The following is a 27,869-nucleotide window of genomic DNA, read 5'->3' as shown; positions in this document are numbered from 1 at the left end:
TTACCTTTCTTTCCATAAAGCATAAGGTTATCTTTCTTCTTGACATCTTTGGTGGATTCTCTCTAAAAGCTTGAGTCTAAAAGGCACTGAACATTCAGTTTCCTCAGGTTTTGTTTCTCACAGGTAATTATGCACTAGTAGAATTTATTATGCTTCCATACACCATGTATTCTTGAGAAGGGGTTTGCTGGAAATTTTCACTATTAAACATAATTTACAATTTTTAAACTTTTCCTTTGGTCTTTTGAAGACAAACACATTAAGCATGCTTTCATACTTTAACAGAAAAACGTGCTTGAGCAACTTAAAAAAGACTTTTTTATTTTTTTCTTTCTTAATGTGCATGTATGCTGACAGGCTTATGTGCAGCTCATGTGTGCAGTGCCCGGGAGGCCAGAAGAGGGTGTTGGATCTGTTGAGAGCAGCCATGTGGGTGCTGGGAAACCACCCTACTCTGGAGTTAGTCCTTTTAGCCTTATCATGTACAGTGGGTATTCTGCTGACATCATCTGGGGCTTATGGTGATGCTGAAGTACATCCCTGACTAGGTGCTGCCCGGGCCACCCCTAAAGCTGAGTCAGCCTGCCCTTCTCCAGTGCAACGGGAAGCTAAGGAGGCCAAGTGCCAACGTCTGACATTCAGCCTGGCACACGGGCCTGGTTCTGGCAGTCTTTGGCTTGATTTAAGCTGCCTACTTCCAGGCCGCTTTCGAAGGCGGACACTCGGTCAGGCAGAGTGATGTGAGCGTGGGCGAAAGGGGAGAAAAGCCGTTGGCAGCTCCGAATTGGATCGCTAACGTGGGCGACTGCCTGGGGAAGGCCAGAGCTCCCTAGGCGGCAGCTTCAAGTGCCACCTGCAGCCTTCAGGACAATGCCGTGGAGCGATCAGAACTACAACTCCCGGCGTGCTCTGCGCCGCCGGCTGGCTGGGGCCGCCCGGCAAACACTGCGCCGGCCGGCCTGACACCGGTGAACCGCTCAGGGTGAGCTCCGCGCCCGCAGGAGGATCCCAGTAGGCCCCAGGTCTTCCTGGGGACTCTCTCTCACAGCCTGAGACTATCTGCCCGAGGCTCGGCCCCCACAAACGGAAAGCTGTAGCCTATACGTTAACCAGCGCCAATCACAAAAATGTGTGGACCACGGCCACGTGACTAGTGGGCGGTCCTCTCAGCGCTTCGGGATCTCTATGGTTCTCACCGAGTCGCTAGAGGACATTTGGTCCACTGGAGGACTCCCTACATTCTTCCTCCATTACCTCACTGCCTCCGGTGGATGCTGGGATAGAGGAGGACTCGGGTCCCGACTCGACTCGGTCCTCCGCCCGCCCCGGGAATACCTCTAGTTCTTCCCCGGCCACCGCCGCCCCGCCGCTTCCTCCTCTGCCCTCCCGCTGGCCTCCTTCGGGCGTCCTCACCCGCCTTGGGACTCTGCTTTTCTCGGGAACCTCCGCCCAGGCGCATGGCTCCATGAAGCAGGAGGAAGAGAAGGGAGAGCGCGAGAGGTCCCGTCCGCCCCAGCCGCGTCTGGGTCAGGAGAAAAGGTGGGAAATGCTAGGGGGGCTGTGCCGTGTTTCCTCCCGCCAGGCCTTCTCGAGGCCTGCTCAGCCCGGAGGCGGACAGGAGTAACCTGGAGAGTCGGGTCTCGAGGTGCCGGGCGAGGGGTCCCGGGGCGCCATGGGGGAGGGGCTCACGGAGGCGGCCACCGCGGGTGGGCAAGGCCTCCTCCGGGCTGCGTGTCCCCGCCGAGGACCGACGGGATCGTGAGGCCGTGTGCCCAGGTTCGGGGCGGCCGCGGTCGTCCCGGGCCAGGGAGGCGAGGCAGCAGCTGTAGCCTCGGTGCCTCAACTCCCTCCAGGAAACAGTCGGTGGAAAGTTTGGTGGTCTCCTGCGCCGCCTGGTGGCCCCCACCCAGCGTCCCCTCCCCCGCCCGGCGTCTGGATTCCACCCCCGCGGCCCGGACCCAGTTGCTCTACCCGTCGCCCTGTCGTTTCCCCAACTCCCCCAGTGCCCTGTACTCTCCTGTCCCACATCCTCCTTTTCACCTTTTTCTTCTGCCTGTTCTACCCCGCCCGGCTCCGGCCTCTTTCTCTCTAGTCTCATCCTTCTCTTGCTTAACTCTTCACTCTCGCATTTCTCCTTTTTCCTCCCTCACCATCTAACACGTCTACTCGTAGCCCCCCTTGCCTACTACCATGCCTCCATCTTAAACTTTGGGTTTTATGCCTGTCCTCGGAGCTGTGTGTTTTGCCCTTCATTCCTTGCCCTGATATGACTCCTCTTTGCTCACTTATTCCTCTGGGCCTATCTGCTTTCATTGCCCTCTCCTAGGGTTGAGTGGGTGGGGCCTGGAGTATCTGCTTTGCATAAATTCTGTAGTACTGGGAAAGTGGGTAAAGTGGAAGAGACTGTGAAGCGATTTATGCAAGACTGAGTAAGGATGAATGGCTCCACCAACACTTACCATCTCCTCCTGGCACAAGGTGCCTTGTCCTCAGGGGCCTAGCATGTTGTCCGGTAATTTTGAAGACTTGGGAGTGTGTTTGTATACAGAAACCTGTGGAAATCTCAAAGGGATTGATCCTGGCTAGAGAGCAAGTTTTGACCCATATTTGGGGAGGGGGGCGGGGAGATGTGGGAGTTAATAGTGTGGGAGTAGTGTGCCATTAAAGTAGAATATAACCTTTGATCCTCCCTGGCACCTCGGTTACTTGTCTCATACTTAGCATTAGAAATCTTTTGAAGGAGAGCTTATTCTCCAGATGGTTTTGTTTGTTTCAGAAACTGCTCTGTTAAATTGTAACTTTTGATCCTGCGGTGGCGGTGCGCCTTTAATCCCAGCATTTATCCCAGTAATCTGAAAATGTTTTCAGTGGTGAAGCCTCTTGGCTCTTGTTGGTTTTAAATTAAAATAAGCCTGATGTAAATCCAGGTGTGGTCTTGCACACCTTTACTCCCAGTACTTGAGAGACAGAGGCAGATTCATTTCTTCAGTTTGACACCAGCCTGGACTACAGAGTGATTTCCAGGACAGCCAGGGCTACACAGAGAAACTTTGTATTGAAAACCAAACAAAAAAAATTTTTTGTAACTTTTGCAAAAACTTCCGCTTGACCTAGACTTTGTTCACTGCATCTGCATCTGCATTTCCATCTTAGGTATTGGAAGAAGGAATGGAATTGGAAAAAAGAAGATTCAATCCAGAGACAAAATAGCTTCTCTTTCCTATTGTAGCTGTTTCCTCTGGGACTATAAACTATCTGCTTTCAGTGAGTATCTTGGGCAAACTTACAGTGGGATTTCCGTTGCATTTTTTGGTGTTGGCTTGTGTCTGGATTTAAGGTGTAAGTGTACCTCATTCATATTTCTCCCAGATTCAGTGGGGTGGACCTAACGTTGTTGAAGTTCTTATACTTTTGAAGATGACATTTATTTACTGTGGGCCCTCGTGTGTGGGGGTCAGCACAGTACATGTGGTGGGTCGGAAGACAACTTGTGGGAGTCAGTTCTCTCAATCATGTGGGTCCTGGGTGGAGCTCAAACTCAGGACTTGAGGCTTGGTGGTAACTGCCTCTACCTGCTGAGCCATCTTGCTGGCCCTCTACTTTTGTTCTGTTGCTGTTTGTTTTGTGTGTGTGTGTTATTTGTTTTCAAGATGGGGTTTCTTTGTGTAGTCCTTCCTGGCCTGGAACTCAGATCTTCCTGCCTCTGCCTCCGAAGTGCTGGGATTGATTGAATTCGTGTTCACAATTAATCACTTTTTAAAGACAACCAAAAAAGTCTTTTTCCCCCCTTGGCCTTTTTTTTGTTTGTTTTTGAGACAGGGTTTCTCTGTGTAGCCTTGGCTGGCCTGGAACTCAACAGAGATCTGCCTGCTTGTGCCTCATTGAGTTCTGGGACTATAGGTGTGTGCCACCGTGCCCAGCTTCCCCTTGGTCTTAGGAGGTTGATTGAGTCATGGAGTTAGGAATGTTTGTTGGTCAGTTCTAGCGTGCTCTCCAGCTCTACCTCATGTGCTAGTATGTTGGTGTAATCTTATCTCTTGAGAAGTGAGTGAATCTGAAAGATGAAAATTCAAGGTCATCTTGGGCTACTTGAGCTTCTGCACAAAAACTAATTCAGAGGTTAATGCAGCTCCTGAACAGTATTTTTCAAATGGTCTTCAGCTGCTTTTGGATTATTTTGACCTAAGTCTGCTGTGGTGATATTTTCTTAAATCCCATCGCAGATTTAAAAAACTATAATTCTACATGTAAACCTTGAACATAGTTCTTGGGTCTAAGTAGTGCCTTGTCCCTTTGAGTTTATTAAGGATGGTATGCTTGGGTGAGGATCTGTGATATATCAACAGTATACTACCCCAAATCCTTCTGCTTTACTGTAAGAGTTTGTCAGAGCCTCTAACCCTTCATTCATGAGGGAGACAGGAAATGTCTTAATTTTATAAATGAAAAAAAAAAATGGAGGCCCACAATGATGTGGCCCATGCTGTAGTTCACACAGAAAGGGAAGGGGGTTAACCAGGAGCGGAAACCCAAAAATATTATTAGCTGGGAATGGAGGCATAAACTGTTAATTCCAACTCTCAGGAGATAGGCAGGCTGATCTCTATAAATCTACCTGCTGTTACACAGAGAAGCCCTATCTCAGGGAAAATAAACAAAACCCAAAAATATTAATCCCTGTAGTTCATTGTTTTCTTTAAATTGATAAAAGAATGTGAACTTTTGCTGGCCTTGGTGACTCACCACTGTAATCCTAGCACTCAGGAAGGCAGAGGCAGGTTGATCTCTGTGAGTTTAAGGCCAGCCTGGTCTACAAAGTGAGTCCAGGACAGCCAAGGCTACACAGAAAAACTCATGCACTGCTCCAGTGCATGGGGCGGGGGGGGGGGGGGGGGGGAGGCTGGGAGTTTAACCCAGATGGTAAGAATGTGAACTTTTGGTCTTTGGGGGGTTTTGTTTGGTTTTTACTAGAACTTGCTATGTAGCCCAGACTGCCCTTGAATTTAGAGATCATTTGTCTAGGTGTTGTTAAGAGTAAAGTTGTGTGCTACCAAGCCCAGTTGGTTTTGTTTACTAGTTTTTGAGACAGGTCTCTGTGTAGCCCTGGTTGGCAGTCCTACTTCAGACACATAAACCACCCCCTCGCCAGTGCTGGGATAGATAGCCACATGCCATCAAGTTATAAGCATTTTGTTACCTGTTTGTTGTTTTAAGTCTTAAGCATTGATAAACAGTAAAGGTAATTACATTGGTTTTTGTATTTTGTGAGGAAATTGTCCATGTATCAAGTGCCCTGTGTATTATTTGGAGGATGTATCTTTTAGCAGGGGAATTGAGACTGAGTTCCATTGAATCCATATTGACCTCAAGCTCCCTGAGTGGTTGAGGGTGTTCATAAGCTCCTGATCGTCCTGTCTCCTGCCTCTAGGATTATAAGCATGTACCACCACTCCAAACTAGACAGTTTTAAAAGAGAAATACTTGTGTGGAATGATTATCAGAATGTAGCATCTTTTACCTGACTCTTTCCTGGAACAGTCCCATGAATAGGCCAAGATTACAGCTTATGCAGCACTCCAGTGCTCGAGATATAATTATTACATTGAATTACTTCAACTCTTCAGTGTCACAAGAGAAACACCAGCCTGTTTCCCTCTAAGGAAGGCTTTCTTTGAAGACATGTGGATGCTAAATAATAACAGAAGCTTTCCCCCCACCTCCCAGATCTTTCTAAGGTCATATCCTCTGATAAACTATTGAAAGGATTGTCTTAAAAGATGAACAGAATCACCCCCACCCCTAGACAGAACTCCACCTGCCTGTCTCCAGATCTGCTGGGAGTAAGGGAGTGCTCTATCACACCTGGCTAGAATTTTTTTTATACTTTAGACATTATGATTACTGTTTGAAATGGAACCCATTGACACAAATCTATAATACTCCATATGAATCAACATATTCATGTTTGTTATAATAGCATATTATAAGCAAGATATGTTCTGTGTGCTTTTTGTTGTATTTCTACAAAGTTACATGAGTATAATAATCCCAGTATTCATTCATTCATTTTTTGTTTGTTTGTTTGTTTGTTTGTTTCTTTTTCTTTTGAGACATGGTTTCTATGTAGACTTGGCTGGTATATAACTCTGTATACAGACCAGACCAGCCCTGAGCTCATAAAGATCCTCCTGAGTGTTAGCATTAAAGGTGAGAAAAACTTAACACTCACCCAGCTTCATTTTTTTTTTTTTTTTTTTTTTTTTTTTTTTTTTGAGATAGAGTCTCACTTTGTAACTCTGTCTTCAAGTTCTTTCTGCCTCTTCCTCAGTGCTGGGACGCCTTCAGTGTTGGCTTCTGCTATCACAGAATGGAAAGAAACCATAAATGGTTTCTTAGAAGTGATTCCTTTTCGAAGAAGAAAACTGCCGAGGTCTTTTATATTGCAAGGCAACTGTTAGAGAATTGTATTAGTAGAAATTATGTGCCAAAGCACTGCCAGGTTCCTTTCATGTTTTGTATCAAATAGTCCTGTGTGTCTGGCCATGGTGGTACACACCTTTAATCTCAGCACTCAGGATGGTCTCTTGAGTTCAAGGCTATAACTCTAAAAAAGGACATGGAAAAGGGAAGCTTTTGTTTTTGCCTGCTTGCCCTCATTCTCACTGTCAAGTTTTATCTATCCTATAGCTGAGGAATTCCTTCACTGGCTGCCTTCTTGGTTCCCTTTTTGACTCTGCCTCTTCAGGATTCTAATGTAGACTGAATATCAACTGCACTCCAGGAACTTCCCAGTACCCTGATGCTGAAGCATCGTCTCTTAGACTGAACAATGACCAAATTCCTATGTTTCTGTCAAGCCATTGTTTAACTACAATAGCCTGTAAGCTACTCTAATGATTCATATCTGTTTGGATTGTAGAGATCCACCTGCCTCTGCCTCCCGAGTGCTGGGACAGTTAGGGCTATGTAGAGAGACCCTGTCTCAAAACAAACAAAAGCCCCCACAAAAAAACAAAAATTAGCTCTGGGTGGTGGCAGGTTCACAAAGATGGTACAGTTTGCCTGAGTTTGCAGTCAGACTTTGGACCTCTGATTTGGAATTTGAGCCAGTGTTGGCAGCTAGATTGTTACCTCAAAGCCAAGATTCTTTCCTCAGAAGGTGGGGGCTTCTCTGGTTGTTTTGTAATGGGCTTTTGAAAGAGACACACAGGGAAGAAGGAAGGCCATTTTGTTTGCCTCTGTCAGCCAGGACATCCTAATGTTCTTTTCCTAATACTGGTCTTGATATTTAATTATGAACATTAAGTCTTCTCTTAAGAAGAAATCACAAATTGCCACCCAGGCAAATAAACACTATAATGGATCACTAATAGTCCCATTATTTAAAACATTTTTCCCCCCCTTTTTTTTTTTAACAGGGTTTCTCTATGCAGCTCTGGCTGTCCTAGAACTCTGTAGATGAAGCTGGCCTCAGAGATCCAGTTGCCTCTGCCTACCAAGTGCGGGGATTAAAGGCATGTGCCATCATACCCAGCTTTACATTAGGCTCATTTTAAATTAAGACAAACAAGAGCAGAGAGACTTTACCACTGATCACATCCAGATTACTGGATTAAGTGCTGTGCCTAAAGGCTTGCACTACCATTGCCAGGTGGACCTGTGTTCTTAACCGCTGAGCTATTTATCTCTCCAGCCCCTCTTTGGGAGGATTTTTCAGACAAGACTACCCTGAGTACTGGGACTAAAGGTGTGTGCCCCCACCACCTGGTTAAAACATTTATTTCATGTTAAGCTGTATCATCTACTCAATGTAGGCCTTTGTCATCGCATGTTAAGTGGCACCTGTGGCCAAGTCCAGGACTGAGTGGTCTCTGCTCTATAGTGAATGTAACAATTTCCAGGACTAATTGGACCAAGTGAGAATTTACATGATAATTGATCTAAGTTCTAAAACGAAGTGTTCAAATTGTCCTCTTTTTCGTGTCTGGAGGCCAGAGGATGTCAGGAGACTCCTGCCCATCCCTCAGCCCCCAAATGGTTTCTCTGTGTAGCCTTGGCTGTCCTGGACTCACTTTGTAGACTGGGTTGTCCTTGAACTCACAGAGAGCCACCTGCCTCTGCCTCTGTGAGTGCTGGGATTATAGGTGTGGGCCATCATGCCGGGTTAGGAGACGTTTTTTGTTGTTTTGATGCTTTTGGTTTTTCAAGACTGGGTTTCACTGTGTAATCCTTGCTGTCCTGGACTCACTTTGTAGACCAGGCTGGCCTCACCGTGAACTCACAGAGATTGCCTATTTCTGCCTCCCTAGTGCTGGGATTAAAGGCACCACCACACCTGGCTGAGACTTCAACTTGAAGCTTATTGCTAGCAGGCTAGCCAGGTCTGGGAATCTGCTTGTCTCCACCTCCCCACCTATACTGGGGTTACAGGTACCCCACCACTATAACCAGTGCATGAATGAATGAATGCATGCATGCATGTATTCTAATGTTAGTGCTAGAGATACAGGTGCTAGGTCTGTTGTGTTTGTGTAGCAACCAGTTTTCTGAACCATCTTTTCAGTCTCTGGTTTTGATACATGGCCACACCATATAGCTTTGGCTCCCCTGGGACTCACAGATTATGCTGGCTGGAACTTGCAGAGATCCATAAAGGTGTGTGCCACCAAGCCTGATGAATATATGTGCATATCGTCATAAGTTTTTGGACTTTTTTTCTTTTAAAATATTGTTAGGGTGTTAGGGTTTCTCACGCATGAAAGCATGTATACTCCTCTGATATTCCTGAGTTCAGTTCTCCAGTCAGGTGTAAATCATTATTTTTTAAACTTGTTTATATGTACATTTGTCACACATCTGATGAAGAGGAAAGTGCACCCATTAGACAAGGAGGCTGATGTCTCACCAGGCTACAGGGGAAAGGGCTGAGTCTTTGAACACTGAAGGAAGGCCTAACTACTGAAGAGATCTTGATGAGATACCTGAGAAATTATTTTTACTCCTGAAATCATAAATGCCTACTACTACTAATTCTCTTAGCTTCTTGTTGAAGCGTGGGCAGTGTCTCCATCTGGAGGATTTCAGTGTTAACTACTGTGTTCGAATTGATTGTGGAAGCTGTGTAGGAAAAGAGTACTGCTGCTGACTCTTGAACTTGGCCCAGAAACTTTCCAGGGTACGAGCCAAGGCTTCGAGGTCAGTGTTTCATGCACTTTTTTGTTTTAGTTGTTATTGTTTGTTTAGAGACAGGATTTTTCTGTGCATCCCTGGCTGTCATTGAACTATATAGATAGCGCTGGCCTCAAACCATCTGCCTCTGTCTCCTCCCAGAGTGCTGGGATTACAGGTGTGTGCCACTATGCCTGGCAGTGTTTCATGCTTTGATCCAGGGGAAAGTTTCTGTGCCCAAGGCCACAAACTTACCCTGGTCACAACATTGGTAGTTGTGAGGTTTTATAAGAACAGATTCAAACAGTTTTAGAAGAGGTAGCAGAACATTTAGTAAAGGATTTGTTTGGGGTTTTCTTTTCTTTTTGTGGTACTAGGAATAGATCCCAGAGTCTTGGACATGGCAGTCAGTGGACTTACAAGCCCAGCTCTCTTTAGCACTCTGAGATGTCTTAAGCTGTACTTAGAATTCCCAAACCAAGCTTCAGGGGTGCTGATGTCTCAAGATGACTGTGGACTCTGAAGTGCATTCTTTGGAGTATGGTTAGAACCACAACCTAAACAGAAAGATAATTATTTTGTTTTGTATGTGTGGGTGGTTGATACTGCTTTTTAAGGTGTGTGTCATAGTTACTCTTCTATTGTTCTGAGGAGATATCATGATCAAAGCAACTCTTTTAAAAGAAAGTATTTGATTGGGGGCTTGCTTAAGTGTTAGTGGCACAGAACTAGATCGGTAGCAGAGAGTTTTACATCCTGATATATATGCAGGACACAGAGAGGGACACTGGGCCTACCTAGTATGGGAATTTGAAACCACACAGTCCAGCCCCACACTCCAGTGACACCCCCTCTCATAGGGCCACACCTCCAAACAGTGCTGCTAACCAGGGACCAAGCATTCAAACAGGAGCCTGTAGGGCTATTCTTATTCAAACCATTAGATTGGGTTGTGTGCCAAGTGTGCAGACACCTTGAAAGGCCAGAAGAGGTAGTTCTACTGGAGTTGAACTTAGAGGTGGCTGTAGCTGCTTATTGTGGGTGCTGAAAATTAAACCTGGGTCCTGAAAGATTAACCAATGCCATTAATCCCTACAGTCCCTAGAGAGAAAGTTTTGATACAACTGGCAGGTGATTGTTAATGTTGTTTGTATTGATGTTGATAACAGTTGGTGGTTGAAATGTTTTCTGTCATTTAAAATTTTTACCTTTAGTTTAATTAATATTTGCTTTATTTTGGCAGATAAGTTTAAGCTCTTTTAAAATTCTCAAAAAGGAAGGAAGCAGTACATCTTAAGTGAAATAAACTGATTGTATACTAACCTTCAAGTATCCAAGTGTGGGGCACATGCCTATAATTCTAGCATGGGCAGGCTAGATTGGCAACATAACACTTTTTTTTTTTTTTTTTTTTTTTTGAGACAGGGTTTCTCTGTGTAGCCCTGGCTGTTGTGGAGGTCACTCTATAGACCAGGAGGGCCTCAAACTCAGAGATCTGCCTGTTTCTGCCCCCCACGTGCAGAAATTGCCATGCCTTCTCAATGAAATAATTCCTTGGTTTGGGGTGCTTAAGGGCAGACAAATTACAACTAGCCAACCTTCAAGACAGAAGTTACCCAGGGAGTTCTTTGGGCCTTATCTTAATATGTTACACAGCATCACACTGAACCTGGAGCTCAGTGATTAGCCAAGACTGGCTGCTCAGTAAACGTCAAGAATCCTCCCTGCCATGCATTTCAATGCCTGACTTTTTTGGGGATGCTGGAAATAAGAACGCTGGTCCTCATGCTTGAGTGGTTAGCACCTTACCAACACTAAGCTGTCTTCACAGCCCCTTAATATGTTCTTCCTTCTTATAATTTAAAGATTTGTTGTTTTGTGTGTATGGCCATTTTGCCTGCATGTATGTCTACGTACCACGTTTGTAATGCCCATGAAGGCCAGAAGATGGCATTGGATTCATCTGACACATAATTATGCCAATCAGATACAGTGAGAACTCAGCACAATGGCATCTATTGTGAATTGAGAATAGATATGGCAGTGAGGGGAGAAGGGTTAAAATTGGCTGGTTATGGTTGAGGTATGTTGACTTTGAACTTGAGGTTTTAATTTTCTTTTCCCCTTTTGTTGACAAGTTTTTGTTTGTTTGTTTGTTTTTTACTATATCCTAGGTTGCAATATGCTTTCTTATGTTCTTATAAAAGGCACTAAATCCTATAGGTATTATTGGCAGTTATTACTCTGCCATATATCTTGGTGAGAAGGTCCAGGTAGATTGAGGACCTGACAGGTAGATTGTGGTCCAAATCCTAGCTTTGCCACTGAAGTGTGGCCTTGGAGGATTCCCATGCTTATTAATTCTGAGGCTTATTGTCTTTGAAATGCTGGTAATAATGTCTGCCTTGCCAACATTGAGTAAAATCCTGTGTATGGAGCATCTTGAATGCATAGAATATGTATAGGCCATCTGTAGGTTGCCCTCGAGGAGGAAGCAACTACTTAAGCACCTAAATGAGAAGAGCAGCTAAATGTAGTGTTTTATTTGAGGCCCTTGTGACTGTTAAACTCATTTAACTCCCCCAGTAACTCCAGAGAGCAGTTACTTGAGCAAAGTCAGTTAAACAGAGATTTATCTACGATAAGCCTGTTTTTAACTCAGTCCCCTTGGCTCTGTTAGAAGTACCAACCTTTAGTTTTGGTTTGGTTTGAGATAGGATCTTGTTAAGTATCTAAGTTGGTCAACTCCCTGTGCAGAACAGGCATGTCAAACTCACAGAGATAGATCTGCCTGCCTTTGCCTCATGAGACCTGTGATCACAGTCATGAACTACCACTTTTAGGTAGCTTTTTGTGTGTTGACAGAGTCTGATATATCCCAACCTGGCCTGGAACTTGATATATATGTAACCCTAAGGATGACTTTAACCCTGATCTTCCTGCCTCTGTTTCCAGAGTGCTGAGAATAAAGCCCAAAGTCTTGTGCTAGGCAAGCAGGCTACTGATTGAATCACATCCCAGCCCTCATAGGTTTTTTTGTTTGTTTGTTTGTTTTTCTCTCTACTTCTGTTTTGTTTTGAGGTAGGGTCAAACTGGCTGGCTTGGAACTTGCTCTGTTAATTTTAGTTTAATGTACATAGGTGATTTTCTTTTCTTTTTCTTTTTTTTTTTTTTTTTTTTTTTTTTAGGATTCCTTTATTTATTATGTATACTGTTCTGCCTGCACCAGATCTCCTTATAGATGGTTGTGAGCCACCGTGTGGTTGCTGGGAATTGAACTCAGGACCTCTGGAAGAGCAGCCAGTGCTCTTAACCTCTGAGCTATCTCTCCAGCCCCTTGTGTTTTCTTTTCTTTCTTTCTTTTTTTTTTTTTTTCCTTTGCAAGAGAGAAATTCTCTGTGTAACCTTGCCAGTCCTGGACTAAACTTAGGCTGGCCTCGAACTCACAAGAGTTCCACCTGCCTCACAATACCCAGCAGTCTTTTTGTTTTTCCTTTTTACCTGCATAAAAGGTGTCTGGTTTCCTGGTGCACAGCTGCCAAGAGAGGGTATTGGATCTCCTCCTGGAACTAGAATTACAGACAGTTCTGAACTGCCATGTGGATGCTGGAAAAGTCCTATCAGCAGGTGCTCTTAAGGTCCAGGGCTAGAGTGATATGATAGCTCAGTGATTATCACTCTAGCCCTGCACTTTAATAGAGATTGGAGTAAGGAAAACTGGAGAAAAGGAAAGGATTGAGAGAAGATCTTACAGTGGGCATCTTCTCTCCTGAAAAAGACAAAATTACTCATGTTTAAGGTAGTGGTGAGGAAAATGATGAAAGGGTATGGTTAAAAGGAAACGCCTAAAAGCTCCTCTGGCCAGGTGGGGTGGTACACATGGATCTCTGTGAGTTCAAGGCCAGCCTGGTCTACAAAGTGAGTCCTGGACAGCCAAGGCCACATAGAAACCCTGTCTCAGAAAAACAAAATTATTAATACAAGTAGGATGATTTCTATTGGTAACATATTTGTCTTATAAAGATCTAAATTTAATTCCTAATACCTCTGTAAAATAGACATGGCTTAGCACAATTATAACCTGAGAATTAGGGAAGCAGAATCAGGAATTCCTGAGGCTTACTGGCTAGCCATTCTAGCCTAATTGGTTTCAAGGAGGTAGATGGCATTCCTAAGGTTTATCCTCTGTTCTCCACATGTATGTATACACACTTGTTTGTTTTTTTAATTTCTGTATTTACTGTTGGTCAAGGTATAATTTCATATAGCCATTATAGAAATCAGTTTGGTGGGGGTTTTGTTTGTATAATTGGTCTTTACATTTTTTTTTTTTTTGTTTGTTTGAGGTTTTGCTTACCAGTTTGTTAGTTTTCTGAGGCAGGGTTTCTGGCTTGTCCTGGAGGTCTCTCTGTAGTCCAGGCTGGCCCTGAAATCCACCTGCCTCTGCCTCCTGAGTGCTGGGATTAAAGGTATGTGCCACCATGCCCAGCAATTGAGAATAGTCTACATAGTGAGTTCCAGAACAGTTAGAGCTATGTAGAAATACTTTGTCTTAAAACAGGTTTATAAATCAGTTTGGAGATTTCTTAAATAATTAATAATATTACTCCTGAGCCTATACCTAGAGAACTTTGATACCTGTTCACAGAAATAGTTGCACCTCCATGTTTATTGCTGCTCTGTGCACTCTAGCAAGGAAAGAGAACTAAGCTAGCAAATGAATGGATAATGAAAATCTGGTGCATATTATAAAATATTTAGCTGTAAAGAAAAAGTAAAATCACAAAAATTATTTTAGGAAAATAAATATGCAATGTATAATATTAAGGAAGGTCACAGAAATAGAACTGCGACCTGTGTGTGAACAAATGCACATGTGGGTATAGTATATCATGGAGAAAGGAGACTGAGCATTAAAGTACATAGTAGGTAATGGTGAGGGACAGAATGCAGGGGTTTGACACATGAGTCAGAGGAAAAAGAACGTAAAACTAATTGTTTTTCTAATTTTAATTTTGACATGGGTTTTCCCCTTTTGTTTGTAAAATTAAAATTATATTAATGAGGTCAGGTGGTGGTGGCACAGGTCTTTAATCCCAGCACTTGGGAGGCAGAGGCAGACAAATCTGTGAGTTCAAGGCTAGCCTTGGCTATAGAGAGAGTTCTAGGACAGCAAATGATACACAGATTAACCCTGCCTCAGAAAACATAACTGAAAAAAAATGTAATTAATGTTTGTAATTAATATGTATTAATGAGCTGAGTGTGGTGGCACATGCCTTATTCCCAGCAGTCTGGAGGCAGAGGCTATTGGATCTATATAAAAAGTAAAAAAATCCAGTGTGAAGCTCCAGTTTCAGAATAGCTATTCTGCACACATAGAAGTTCACTGAGATGTATAGACTGTAGATCTGGCTAATATTGCTGAGTAATGATTTTTATCTACAGATGCTTTAAAATAATGGCTTGTTTTGGTTATTTAAAACAGGTCTGGCCTTGAACACACAGATCCATCCCCATCTGCCTCCTCCCAGGCACTGGAATTAAAGGCTTGTACTACCATGCCTAACTAGTAAAGAGGGTTTTTAAATGTCCTCAACCAGTGACACCCTGTCTCTGCCCTTTGGCCTTGATGATATTTTGGGACAGAAGAGCTGCTCATTACCTTTCTCCATAGTGACTATAATCTTTATGGAAACCCTTTAGGAGCAGATAGGGTGTCTGGTCTAGAGCTTGGGGTCTTTGACCTTTATGTGACCATGTTACCTGGAGTTTCTGATAGAAAAAAAATTTGACAGCTTTAAAAACATTTTTAATTTTAATTTATTCATTTCTGCAAGGGAGGAAGACAGGAATTATTGTGCTGTGTGTGTCAAGGTCAGAAGAAAACTTGTTGTAGTCAATTGTTTTCTTCCACCATGTGAGGCATAGGGGTCAAATACAGGTCATCAGGATTGGCAGGAAGTGCCTTTACCCATTGAGCCAATTTACTGGTCACCAACAGCTTTTAACTGATCCATGCAAACAATTTTTGTTTGATTTTTATTCTTTACTCATTCCTATCAGTACTTACCTCTTCTCTTTTTGGGTAGGGTTCTGCAGCATTCCAGATCACGAACACCAAATCAGGATGGGAAAAAGACGTTGTGTTCCTCCCCTTGAGCCCAAGTTGGCAGCAGGCTGTTGTGGGGTCAAGAAGCCCAAATTATCTGGAAGTGGAACACACAGTCACGGGAACCAGTCCACAACTGTGCCTGGCTCTAGTTCAGGACCTCTTCAAAACCACCAGCATGTGGACAGCAGCAGTGGTCGGGAAAATGTATCGGACTTAACTCTGGGACCTGGAAATTCTCCCATCACACGAATGAATCCTGCATCTGGAGCTCTGAGCCCTCTCCCCCGGCCCAATGGAACTGCCAATACCACTAAGAATCTGGTGGTGACTGCAGAAATGTGCTGCTACTGCTTTGATGTACTCTACTGTCACCTCTATGGCTTCCCACAGCCACGACTTCCTAGATTCACCAATGACCCCTAGTGAGTAAATTAGGCATGGGACAATCTGAAGGGCATGGTAACATTTTCTGAGTTTACTCTCCAAACAGGGTCTGTCTGAAGGGTTTTGGCATTTTTGGTATTGTTGGTTCAACATAGCATAGGGTTGCATTTTATCACACCATTGTTGACTTCAATAGTGATAATCCAAGTGAATATGAAGTGTCCGAAGGCCAAGCTGGAGACCAGGCACTCTCATTCATTGGGAGCAGTGCTTTTAAGAAGGACTCTTTTGATTGTCTTAAGACATCTCAAGTCCATTTTCATGTATGTGTGTGTATGTGAATGTGCATGTAACAGGGCCATGCATGTGTTTGTGCAAGTGGAGTCTCAAAGTTGATGTTAGGAAATCATCTTCAGGTGCTCTTCTACCTTATGTCATTGTGGCAGGGTTGATCTCAAGCTAACCCAAAACTGGTGGGGATCGCTAGTTTCAGCTAGCCAGCCTAGCCAGGGGTCTACTGTCTCCACCTTCTGAAGCCTGCGTTACAGGTGGCCCACTATACTCACTGTCATTTATGTAAATTCTGAGTTCCAAATTCTAGTCCTCACACTTAATACATACAACAAAGGTTTTTTTAACCACAGAGCCATCTCTCCAGCCTATTTAAGATGTATTTTTATAAAGTGTAAGATAAATGAAGAAAGGGATGCCAATGTTTTCTTCAAAATTGGAGGCAGCTCTGCGCTACCTTTGAAAAGCACTTCTGTTGCCAGGCAGCAGTGGTGGTAGTGCATGCCTTTAATCCTAGCAGACAAAGACATCTGGATCTCTGAGTTAGAGGCTAGCCTGGTCTACAGAGTGAGTTCCAGGACAGCCAGGGCTACACAGAGAAACCTGTCTTGAAAAAAATAAAAATGAAAAAAGAAGAAAGCACTTGTGCTTTGGGGTAGACTGCTTTCATGGTATTCAACAATCTAAGATTACTTTCCAGCTGTTATGCTCTGCTGAGGGTTCTGCAGAACTTTGAGCAGAGTTGGAGACTAGAGAAAGAAAAGGTCTTTGCCTTTGAAAGACTCCTTGAGTTGGCAAATCACACACCTTCACAGAATTAACTGTAGTACAAGGGAAGTTACCCCGAATGTATTTGGGGGGAAATGTGGAGAAAAATGTGTGACTTTTCCGGGAATTTTGTTTGTTTTGAGACAGAGTCTCATTATGTAGCCCTGGCTGTTCTAGAACTCACTGTATAGATCAGCTTGGCTTTGAAATCAGAGGCCTGCCTCTCTGCCTCTCAGTGCTGGGATTAAAAGCTTGTTGCAACCATGCCTAGCTTTCACAGAATTCTTGATGTTGAGTGCTGTGATGAGGAGCACACAACTGAGCAGATGAGAGTCAAGCCTGGGTAAGATATATAGGGATTGTTATATTCAGGGCCTCTAACCTGTGGGTAATAGAACTTGAGGTTGGAGTAGGTTTGGCACAGTAGCTTTGCCTGTTTTGGTGTAAGAATGCTATTGGAAGGAAATGAGAGTAGTGGGAGATATGTCTGGGATGAAGAAAGATACAGACAGGTAAGGGCTGGAAAGATGGCATAGTGAGTGTGACTTCAGATCCTCAGAACCCACATAAGATCAGACATGTTGCCATGTCTATAGTCCCACTTGTGCAGTGAGATGGGAGGTAAAGACAGGAGAATCCACTCTGGAGTATGCAGCAAAGAGCAAGAGACTCTGTTCCTACTTTGAACAGTGTAGAAGACAAAGACAAATGCCTAAGGTTGCCTGTTGGCCTCCATATGTGTGCCTTGGCATGTGTGCACCTGAACTGCAAGCAGGAGCACAGCCGCCCCCCCCCCTTAAAGAAAAATACAAGCTAGATGTGCTGACACCCCTAATCCCTGCAGGAGCTGGAACATCTTTGTGAATTTGAGGCCAGCCAGGGCTATGGAGTGAGACGTCTCAGTGGTGGGGGTGGAGAGGTCTAGGTAACTTCATGCATTTGAGAAGTAATTATTCAGAAATCTAAAAGATGAGGGCATTAGGAATGTGGAGAGATCTCAGAAAGGGGGCAACTCTGTGACAGTCTGTCATGAATCTGATACAGCCGAGTAAACATGACTTTGGCCTAAGAGCAGAAATGGCCGTTTCTTTTAAAGTAAAGCTTTAAGGTGTTTTTCTCTTCTTAAAGTCTATGAGCACAAATGATTTGTAGTTTGCCAGTAGTTAAAATTTTGAGAAAAATTAAGTCTTGCAGAGAATGCTTGTAGCTAAGGAGAGTTCAGATGGGCAAGGTGTATAATCAGAAATGATGGAGCTGAGCACCTCAGTGAAGTAGAGTGAAGGAGGGAGGATTTGAAAAATTAGAAAGAGGGGAAATTCCTTTAATTCCAGCACTTTGGGAGTAGAGGCAAGGATATCTCATCAAGTTCACTTGGTCCACCTGGGCAACTTTGAGTGACACATTCTCTAGCAAAAAAGGAGAAAGAGGAAAAGAGCTTATACACGTGATATCTAAGTGAATAAAAGTTGTGAGGACAGAGCATAGAAAAGGCTATGCAGAGCTCTTCCTGTTACTTCATGGTACTTTGTGTTTCTAGCCAGGGCTGAGCAACTTCCAGAAAAATAGAGTTTTTTCAAGTAGCTGTCAATTCATCAATCCTTTGGGCAATAAATAGGAATGTATCCATAATTAATCTAGGGCTGGAGAATATTTTATGTTCTGCTTTTTTTAGTCCTCTCTTTGTGACCTGGAAGACAGGGCGAGACAAGCGGCTTCGTGGCTGCATTGGGACCTTCTCAGCCATGAATCTTCATTCAGGACTCAGGGAATACACGTTAACCAGGTAATGATACAAACATGAGAAATAAACATAAAGTAACTAGAATTGTAAATGCATGGCCCAATTCCTCACAGTGTTTGGTATAAACTTCGCAGTTCTTTTTTGTAGTCAAGAAATGTAAGGGCTGTATAACCTGGTGAACTACCTATAAGCCCTGCAAAGGCCATTAATGCTGACATTAGTGTTAGATGCTGGGAGATGCTGTCACAGGATGTGAGGAATCAGCTGTGGGCTCTGTGGCATGCAATGTTGTCTCCTAACTGGGCAGCCTCACTTATATTTTCTGTCCCCTCTAGTGCACTTAAGGACAGCCGCTTCCCCCCCCTGACCCGAGAGGAGCTGCCCAAACTTTTCTGTTCTGTCTCCCTCCTTACTAACTTTGAAGATGCCAGTGATTACCTGGACTGGGAGGTGAGAACAGCTGCATTTGGAACTCTGCATCTCTCAGTGCATTTGGGTTCGGGTTAGTACTTGGTAATGTATCTCCTTTATTGAGAGAGGGCCCAAGAATGTGAAAGTGACAGAAAGGTACTGCTATTAGGAATAGAAAAGAAATGGGAAATGAGTACTCTACACTGTGAGCCAGGTGTGGTGACATATGACTAATCCCAGCACTCAGTGGGGCTCTCTAAGTTTAGGGCCAGCCTGGTCAAGTGAGGTGGACTACACAGTAAGATCCAGTCTGCCCTCAACCTCAGGAAAAACCTCTCTGGTCTTTCTTCCCAGTCCACTCTGATCCAGCTGGGCAGGGTGGCACACACCTATAATCCCATCGTTCAGGGAAACAGAGGCAGGCAGATTGCTGTGAGCTGGTCTACAAAGCAAGTCCAGGATAGCCAAGTCTACACAGAGAAACCCTGTCTTGAAAAAAAAGAAAGAAAAAGAAACCGGATATGAACCTGTGCATGGTGGCCCATGCCTATAATACCATCAACCAAGAGGGAGAAACAACAATTAAAAAAAAAAAAATCCAAAGGGAACCAAATTGAAGAAACAAAATTAGAAACTGTTTGAGATGTATGTTCATGTAGTAGAATTGGGCTAGAAGTAAAATATTTAAACTATTTAGGTATGCTAGTTGAAGAATTTATTTCTGCAACCTTCACATTCTCAGAGGTGCGACTACATATATATTTAACCTTTCCCTTTGGTTTCTATGCTTTAGAATTAGTCATGTGAAAAATTCTTTTCTCAGACCTGGGTCAAACAGCTCAGGAGACAATGTTGATATATGTGTGGGTAACTGAAGTGTTCTAATCAAAAAATGCCATGTACTTGGTTGTATTTTTCTGTAGGTAGGGGTTCATGGGATTCGGATTGAATTCATCAATGAAAAAGGCATCAAACGCACCGCCACATACTTACCTGAGGTTGCTAAGGAACAAGGTGAGTTGGACAGATGGCGACTTAGAGATTGTACTACCCATAGCCATGCCAGTTAATGGGCAGAAAGAGAGAAAAGTGTTCAGCTCAACTGCCACCAAGTATGAATGCCTTTCTTCCTCTTAATTCCTGTCAGATCCTATAGGACAAAGGCAAACTGACATAGACACTAGAAACCAGGGGTGGGGGTGGAGGTAGAGGGGAAGAAAAATAACTTTCTCACTTGATTATGGCTTCCAATGTTTCTTCCAATGAATAGTTCTATTTCTTTGGCCCCCATAAGCTTCAGTTTATAAATAGTTCCCAGCAACTAGTTTGACCAAGTTTTGTCTTTCATTACAAAGTCCTATATTTTTAACTGTGAAATCTGTACACGTGGTTTTAAAAAGCTTAGTAGTTGGCAGATGTTATAGAACATGCCTTTAATCCCAGCACTTTTGAGGCAAAGACAGGTGGATTTTTGTGATTGTAGGACTAGAAGGCCAGTCAGGGATAAATAGAGAGATTCCCAACAAATAAAAAAAGAACTCAGTAGTTAATGAGTTCTTATACTGGGGGCAATAAAGGTAGGAAGTGGTTTGGGCACATTTTCTCTTTGAAAGGTTATCTAGAATTCCTTTAACTGTTTCTTGTACTTTCTGTGATATGTAACCCCATTTTCTTTCTTTCTTGGAATTAGTCTGGTTTTGAAAATAATATGTGAAACACAGTAATTGTTGGGTGTGAACCTGGAATAGAGAAAAATATACAGTTAAGTATATTAATGAACTACTTATGTGGAAAGCGATCGCCTTGTTGGTTTTCATTGTGGTTGTGTTTAAACTTGTTCAAAAAGCAGTGTGTATGTAGCATAAAAAGGATGAGTTTTTAAGTTTGGTTAGGTCATAAGTCTAATACGCTCCTGTGTAAATAACACCAAACATAGTTTTTAGTAGTTAGATATGAATTATGGTTCAGTTAAATAAGCAGATTATTTCTCCCATTTTAAAGTTGAGAAAATTTAAAATTGGGAGCTTCTCCTATAATAATTGGGAGGAGGGGGTTCAATTTGATATATATATTTGATATATATATAATTATTTTTTTTAAATGTCTAAGATTGAGGGACTGGAGAGGTGGTTTAGTGTTGAATGTATACCAAAGTTTGGTTCTCAGAAATCACATTGGGCAGCTTATAATTGCATCTGACTCCTGGCATCCTTGGGCACCTGTATTTATGTGCACATACCCACATATAGGCATACACAGAGACATACAATAAAACAAATGTGGCTTATTTTTATTTTTTGTAAGTATAAGATTAAGATGGGCCCAATGGAAACCTGAAGTCCTGACACCAGGAGGCTGAGCATAAGCTGGGGTACATGCATAACAAGACAGTATATTAAAAAACCAGTAATGAGACAGTCAACAACACAGATGAGAACAACTTTCCAGTTGTCCCTAAGGAATTTCCTTACTGCTACCATTTCTCTGTCATACCAATTATCAACCTGAAGAAAGGCTACAAAAGGCAGCAAAAGTCAGGTAATTTAAATTCCCCTCTTGGGCCGGAGAAATGGCTCAGCAATTAAGAAAGCTTACTGTTCTTCCAGAGTACAGAAGTTTGATTACCAGTTCCCAATTCTGCCTATAACTTCAGCTCCAAGGGGATCCTTTGTTCTGGCCTCTGTATGTTTGTGCTGTGTGCACACACAATTTAAAATAGTTGAAAAGAATAAATTGTAAATAAATTTCCCTGTTTCTATAGTGACACATGCCTGTAATCCCATCTGCACAGGAGGCTGAGAAATTACTTGAGGCTAGGAATTCAAGGTCCCTCTAGATGGGGCTAGATATTGAAGAATACTTCTTCCAGAGGACCTGGGTTTAATTCTCAGCACCCACATGGGAGCTCACAATTGTCTGTAACTCCAAGATTCGACACTCCCACCCGGACATGCATGTGTGAAGCAGGCACCCTCACACGGACATACATGGAGGGGAACAGCAGTGTACACTAAAAAATAGTAATACTAAAATTAAAACAAACAAACAAAGGCCAGGCAGTGGTGGTGCTGCCTTTAATCCCAGCATTTGGAAGGCAGAGCAGATCTCCAGGTTTGAGGCCAGCCTGGTCTACACAGTGAGTCCCAGGACAGCCAAGTGTACACAGAGAAGCCCTGTCTCAAAAATATCTAAATAAATAATTCCAGTTTCAGGGAATTCTACACCATGTTCTGGCATCATGTATATATTCCACCTCCAACTTTCACATACACCGAAATTAAAAAAAAAAAAAAAAAAAAACCTAGGCAATGTAGTGAGGCCCTGTCTTTCTACCTTGCCTTCCCATAGAGCAACCCTGGGCACAGCATGAGGTTCAGAATTATACTTGGGTAATGCCTGGTAAGAACTTTGAAGAGCAGGAGACTTGGGGACATTGCATTATAATGTCATGTCTCAGGGTCTGTGACTGGCTTGTCAGTGCGACTGACTGGCTTCCATATGTGGGACCATGGCCCAGTGCTTCCCTCACCCCAGCATACTCTGCTGTTTCTTTAACCCATTCGTCTTCCTACACTGGTCATACTGGAGCATGTTCCCCTATGCTTTGACTGTGTGCTGGCCTTATTGTGGCTTGTGTTCTCCTCAGACTGGGATCAGATCCAGACAATAGACTCCTTGCTCAGGAAAGGTGGCTTTAAGGCTCCAATTACCAGTGAATTCAGAAAATCAATCAAACTCACCAGGTAAGCAGCTGTCCTGTTCTTCTTATTAGTTTTTCTTAAATGGGGGTTGAATACGGGTACCTGTGGTGGGAAGGGAAAGAAAACAGTGTTCATACCCCTAAGCCAAAGGTGTGTGTGAAATGTGAGCTGGGAGGAAGCAGTGGCTGCAGAAGTGGACGCTCCCAGCTATCCTCTCTCCATAGCCAGTCTCACAGGACTGAAGCAGGGTTAGAGGCCTGCCTTGGGGGAGTGGGTACCTGCCAGATGCATGTGCTTCTCAGGGCTAGGGGAAGATTGGAGTTAAGAGGTTAGGGATCCAGGACTGTAAATCCAGAGTCACTTGTGGTGTTTCTTCCTGGTCACGATGCAGTCAGATGGCAGGGGATAAAGGACATATTTACAGTGAGCTAAAAGGATACCATTAGGGTATAGTACTTCTACGGGAAGCTGACTAGTTTTATGAATGTATACTGACTTGGGTCTGTATCCCAGGCTCAATTATCTATAAACTATGTAACCTGGGCTATTTAGTCCATCTCCCTGAACTGTTCCTGTCTGTAAGATGTGAGTTGTAATTCCTTCAGGTTTGAAGGTAAGGTATAGCATTTCCAGCCAAGGGCTGGGGCAGCACTGGAGGTGTCCAGTGGATGTCTACCCCTTCCTGCTGATGTTGGGAACAAAGAGAAGTTAGCTTTGGTGGGCCTTTGCTATGACCCTCATCTACAAAATGCTGAGTCATCGTATGCTAGCCTCACAGGTCTGTTTGGAAGATAACCCAGTGTTTTTGAACGAATTGAATTCCAAAAATCAAGGAGCTGGGACTGCAGCTCAGTGGTAGAGCTTAATACATAGCATGCTCAAGGCCCTGGGTTCCATCTCCAGCACCAAAATATAACAATACTAATAATAGTGAAATAATAAAATGAAAACACTGCAAATACAAAGCATTATTACTATAACAATTTATTTGAACAGCCATTTCCCTGTCAAAATTCAGGAGTAAACACCTTGCAGTGGAGGAGTGATTACAGTGGGAAAGAGATGGCTCTGGGTAAGGACTGTCACCCAGCTCCTGTGGTCTGTAGTAGGCTCCATAGGTTTGTAACACCCATGCTTTGCATCCTGACTCATGGCTCTTTCCAGAGCAAAGCCAAAGTGCTATGAATTCTGTTCTGATGACCCCGTGATATGGCATATTCATCTGGGGATTGAGACCTTCTTATAGCCAAGGATCCATTAACCTGCTTCATCAGAATTTGACCCAGAATTAGGTATCTATGCCCCTTTTAGTTATAACTTGTTTGTTGCTCTTCTACAAATTGAGGTTGCATTTCTGTCAAATTTATCTCATTTTTAACCTGAACGTAGATAACGCAGTTTACACTGGGTTTTGGTGCAGCCATCTTCCAATCTGCCACCCATGTAATTTGACTTTGAAATTCCTCATCAGATCCTGGTAGCAGATTGCTTACCAACAGCCTGTTGATAAGCATATGTAGCGTTTTGAGGTGGGATGTGCTGAGATTCATTCTCAGGGGTGAACTGTGGTTGTGCTTTTTCATCTTGTTCATTTGTAATAACAGCATCATTTTCTTGTGCCGTCTTTTCATTTTCTGTAAGTAAGATTGCTCTTGGTCTTCCATTTTATTCTTTGAAACTGGGATAAGCTTTTGGTTTTCTCTGCTGGGTGACTCTTCACACTGAGATCTTTGGGGGTCCTAATACCTTTGCCTGTTTCCTCATACAGGTATCGAAGTGAGAAGGTGACAATCAGTTATGCAGAGTATATTGCTTCTCGACAGCACTGTTTCCAGAATGGCACTCTTCATGCCCCGCCCCTGTACAATCATTACTCCTGACACACGGCTACATGACCAGTCCCACCCCCCTGTGGCCACCAATGGCTATGACATCATTGGAGCAGATGCCTCCTCTTCCTGGTCCAGTTACTTCTATTACTGCACCATTTTATGATGCTAGCTTCCGTTGCCAAGTCTGCCTCCTGCTGACTGGAGGGTGTGGGGTTACATGGAATGCAACAGAACATGAGGGGCCCAAGCCTTATATAAGCCTTTCCTCAATCTGGGGTTCTGTTGGAACAGGGCTCCCCAATAACCCGTGAGAATGGCTGTGTGGGTTCAGAAGACCGCTGTCTGGTGATTTCCCACATGTGTTGGCTGCACACTGAAAACTGGAATTGATGGTGATTCATGGAGGCTTCCTCCCCAATCCCCCACAGCCCACCAGATCAATTAGGTGTACTCCCCTGGCAGTCTGGGCAACGGAGACCAACATGAACCACTTTTAGGTTGTTTTAAATTCCTTTTTTTAAACTTCCAGTTTATTGTGTACCAAGAGTTGATCCACAACCTCCATGCTTCATAAGTGAACACCATATTAGGGTTGAATGTGGGCACCATGAGCCCCTGTGAGTCCTGGACAAGAGACCCGCACCAAGATCAGAAGTCCTGTGGATGGCATTGCATTGTGCAATAAGCTGTGAAGGTTTTCATGCTTATCTGACTCTCAGCTGGACTTTCTGGTACTCTTCCTGCATTGAGTCTCCTGGTGTTGAACAGAGCTCTGTGGCATAGCCTGCCGAGGAATGGAATGGAGATGCCCATAGAGGTCCTAATGTCATCGTCATAAGCAGGTGTGAAAAGAGAGATCTCTTCCTCACCACCGGCTACCTCAACCTTCTTCTGGTAGCAGTGCCTATGTAGCTGCATCTAGGTTCTCAGAAGCACAGACATGCAAACAGGTGGTTGGGTTGGGCTTTAAGACACACTGTTACAGGAGCGCTTCCAGGGTCTCTGAGCTGGTTTTCTTCACAGGCAAACATCCCGAGGGACTTTTCAGTAGGGGAGTTCTTTTTTTTTTTTTTCTGATTTGCCTGCAGAAGTTGGAAGACTTGATATATAAGTCCTCAGTAGGACTCTAGAACAAAGCTGTGTAATAAAACAAGGTGAACCTTTAACTTGCCTACCATACTGGGACTCTTCACCAGTGCAAATGTCCAAATTGCTCGTGTTGCTCACTTAAACTCTTGACATTCCCTTTCCCATCTTTTACTCATTCCAAAATAGCTGTCAGCAAATTCTTTTTCACTCACTTAGTGGCAAAATGTATAGTACTAGGGGACTAGGGAGGTGCTCTGGAAGCTGTCTCAAAGGCACTGCTCAGGCAGCTCAAAGGAAGAGGCAGCCAGCTAGAAGAAAGGCTCCTGAGGATGCCGCACAGGTTCTCACAGTGTTCATAGAGAACTCAGGAGGCAGATAGGCCTCAACTCAGTGAACATATGTTTTGATTTCTTTTTCAGAATTGATGTGATGGTGTGGCTTTCCAAAATGGGCAAATATTCAAGTCAAAAGATCATCTGAGTTTCTTCTGCCAGGAATGGAGAAAGGGAAGTAGGGGTACTTCCTATGTGCTATTCTAGGCATAACCCTCAAGTTCCTGCGAGTTTTCTGTTTTTGCTTTTTAAAAAATGGAGTGGGGAGGTTTTGTGCTAGAATTAAGGGCCTGGAATGGATGAGGGAGGTGCTTATGACATTGGAATACCCTGGATGCATGCCCCTTACTGCCACATAGCGTTCCTTCACATACACAAAGATGAAGGGGTCTCATGCTGACTATAATGAAAGTGATGTTATTGACAGGCGTGACAGCAGGTGCTCTCAGGTGCCATGGATTGATGTCAGGGTGGTCATCTCTGGGGCTGAGCCCACCCACCTCCAATTTGTACAACAGTATTGATACATAGGGCTACACTCATTACTGTTCAAGCGTTCTATGTTAAGAGTTGTGTTTAATTTCTTAAGATTTAAAGCAAAAAAAAAATGGTGCTAAATTTCACCCTTGAGCACTCTCAGTGAGACTGGTCATGCAAGCATCAACAGTGCCATGCTCCTCAAGCCTGTTTTTCTTGTAGAAATGTTGCCCTATCTGTCTTTCCCAATGTATAGTATGTGTTTTATTTTATTGAGGGTGGGGTAGAATACCTGCCATTTAAGAAAATGAACAGAAAATTTTTAGTACCTAAGAAGGTGGGGGTGAGGGATCAGTGAAGAGGAATCCAGCTGGCAAAGTCCAGCATCACACTGAAGTGGGCTCAGTGGTTTTGGAGTGAAGAAGCCTTACTCCCTGCACATTCCCTCATGTTCCCACAGAAGTCCAGCAGAAGAAATGCTCAGGTTCTTCTTGCCTTGTCAAGGGGACTTGGGAGTCAGGCAAGGAAAATGGTTTGGCCCAGAAGAAATGGGCTCTATTGGTATGTCTGTCCTGACCAGAGCCTAGTCATTCAGGAAGAAGTGCATGATCTTGGTCACCTCATGAGAATGTGGCAGATGGCTCTCAGGAAAGAAAAAAGGTGTGGATTGTCCACATGGGGGCTTTGCCTAGGGAGTTGATTCTCTGAACTAGAACTGTACATTGACCAAAGCAGTGATGAGGGTGGCCAGTAAGTGATGTTAGAGGAAAGGGACCGTTTCCTGCCCAGTGTTTCCTTTGGCTTTAGGTTGTTCAAACTAACAGAGGTCCCCTCTGTTATCAAAGAACCAGCCAAACTCTGTTGGCTTGGTTTGGAATTGTTTCATCCCTAGCTGTGAGTGCCTTTTGGTCTGGAAAGTTAGCTTGTCTCATCATACCCACAGCTAGGACACACACTATGTAATTATGAATTGTCCTTGTTTTCCTGAGCTAAACACAAATGTCTTTGGTCACTAGTTTGTCAGTGTTGGGTTGTTTCCACTGTGAGGTTCTTAAAACGTTTTCGCTTCATAATGTTAAAATAACTCATGTTAGAAACCCTTTCCACACGAAAGGTTTGTAGTTGAGACATTACATTTTACTGTTTATAATAAAAATCATCTATACAAAATAAGTCTTGGGTGTTAATTTTAATATTTTGAGCAAAATCTGTTTTCATGCTACGTTAACATCAACAGTTTCACTAATGGTGTTACTTTCCATTGAGATTTCTGAAGCCTAGAAAACTGTTCTTTATGTTTTATTTTTTGTTTTCCCAAAGCAAGAGACTGTATGGCCTTCACTGCAAAGACTTCAGACCAATTATTTGTATTACACTTGGTTGCCTCTTGGCTATATAACGTCTGAGTACAAGTCATCAAAGTCTTGAATGAAGTATTGTAGAGAATAAATCATAATGGATAAAAACTGTCTTCTGCCTCTTTGTAACTAGGTGACTTGAATTATCTGAGACAGTAATTAGCAGTTATTTTCTTTGTTGATAGTCCCCTTAAGAGATTTG

At 43.4% G+C, this 27,869-nt stretch overlaps 1 protein-coding gene across 2 annotated transcripts; it reads left to right on the top strand.

Annotated features, from left to right (window-relative positions):
- Positions 1-1,163: 1,163 nt before the first annotated feature.
- Ammecr1l (AMMECR1 like) lies at positions 1,164-27,775 on the top strand. Of its 2 annotated transcripts, none has more exons than XM_021643370.2 (8): positions 1,164-1,539; positions 3,154-3,264; positions 15,261-15,705; positions 18,399-18,509; positions 18,803-18,917; positions 19,802-19,892; positions 22,525-22,621; positions 24,348-27,775. In XM_021643370.2, the coding sequence occupies exons 3-8, from the start codon at positions 15,299-15,301 to the stop codon at positions 24,457-24,459; spliced, it is 933 nt and encodes a 310-aa protein (XP_021499045.1). In that variant the 5' UTR covers positions 1,164-1,539; positions 3,154-3,264; positions 15,261-15,298; the 3' UTR covers positions 24,460-27,775. The 2 variants fall into 2 exon arrangements, with proteins under 2 accessions (XP_021499045.1, XP_060233501.1); XM_060377518.1 differs by lacking the exon at positions 1,164-1,539 and adding an exon at positions 2,349-2,512.
- Positions 27,776-27,869: the final 94 nt, after the last annotated feature.

Source organism: Meriones unguiculatus, chromosome 2, assembly GCF_030254825.1.
Source record: "Meriones unguiculatus strain TT.TT164.6M chromosome 2, Bangor_MerUng_6.1, whole genome shotgun sequence".
NCBI classification, from domain to species: domain Eukaryota; kingdom Metazoa; phylum Chordata; class Mammalia; order Rodentia; family Muridae; genus Meriones; species Meriones unguiculatus.
Note: the sequence above shows the minus strand (reverse complement) of the source record. Positions and strands in the feature narration are given on the sequence as shown.

What these genes read in the sequence shown, in the direction of transcription:
- Ammecr1l (XM_060377518.1), top strand. Translation starts at nt 2,440, where the DNA reads ATGGCTCCACCAACACTTACCATCTCCTCCTGGCACAAGGTGCCTTGT. An exon ending in TGAGGTTGCTAAGGAACAAG is followed by an intron (nt 19,893 to 22,524) that starts GTGAGTTGGACA and finishes TGTTCTCCTCAG; the next exon opens with ACTGGGATCAGATCCAGACA. An exon ending in AAATCAATCAAACTCACCAG is followed by an intron (nt 22,622 to 24,347) that starts GTAAGCAGCTGT and finishes TTCCTCATACAG; the next exon opens with GTATCGAAGTGAGAAGGTGA.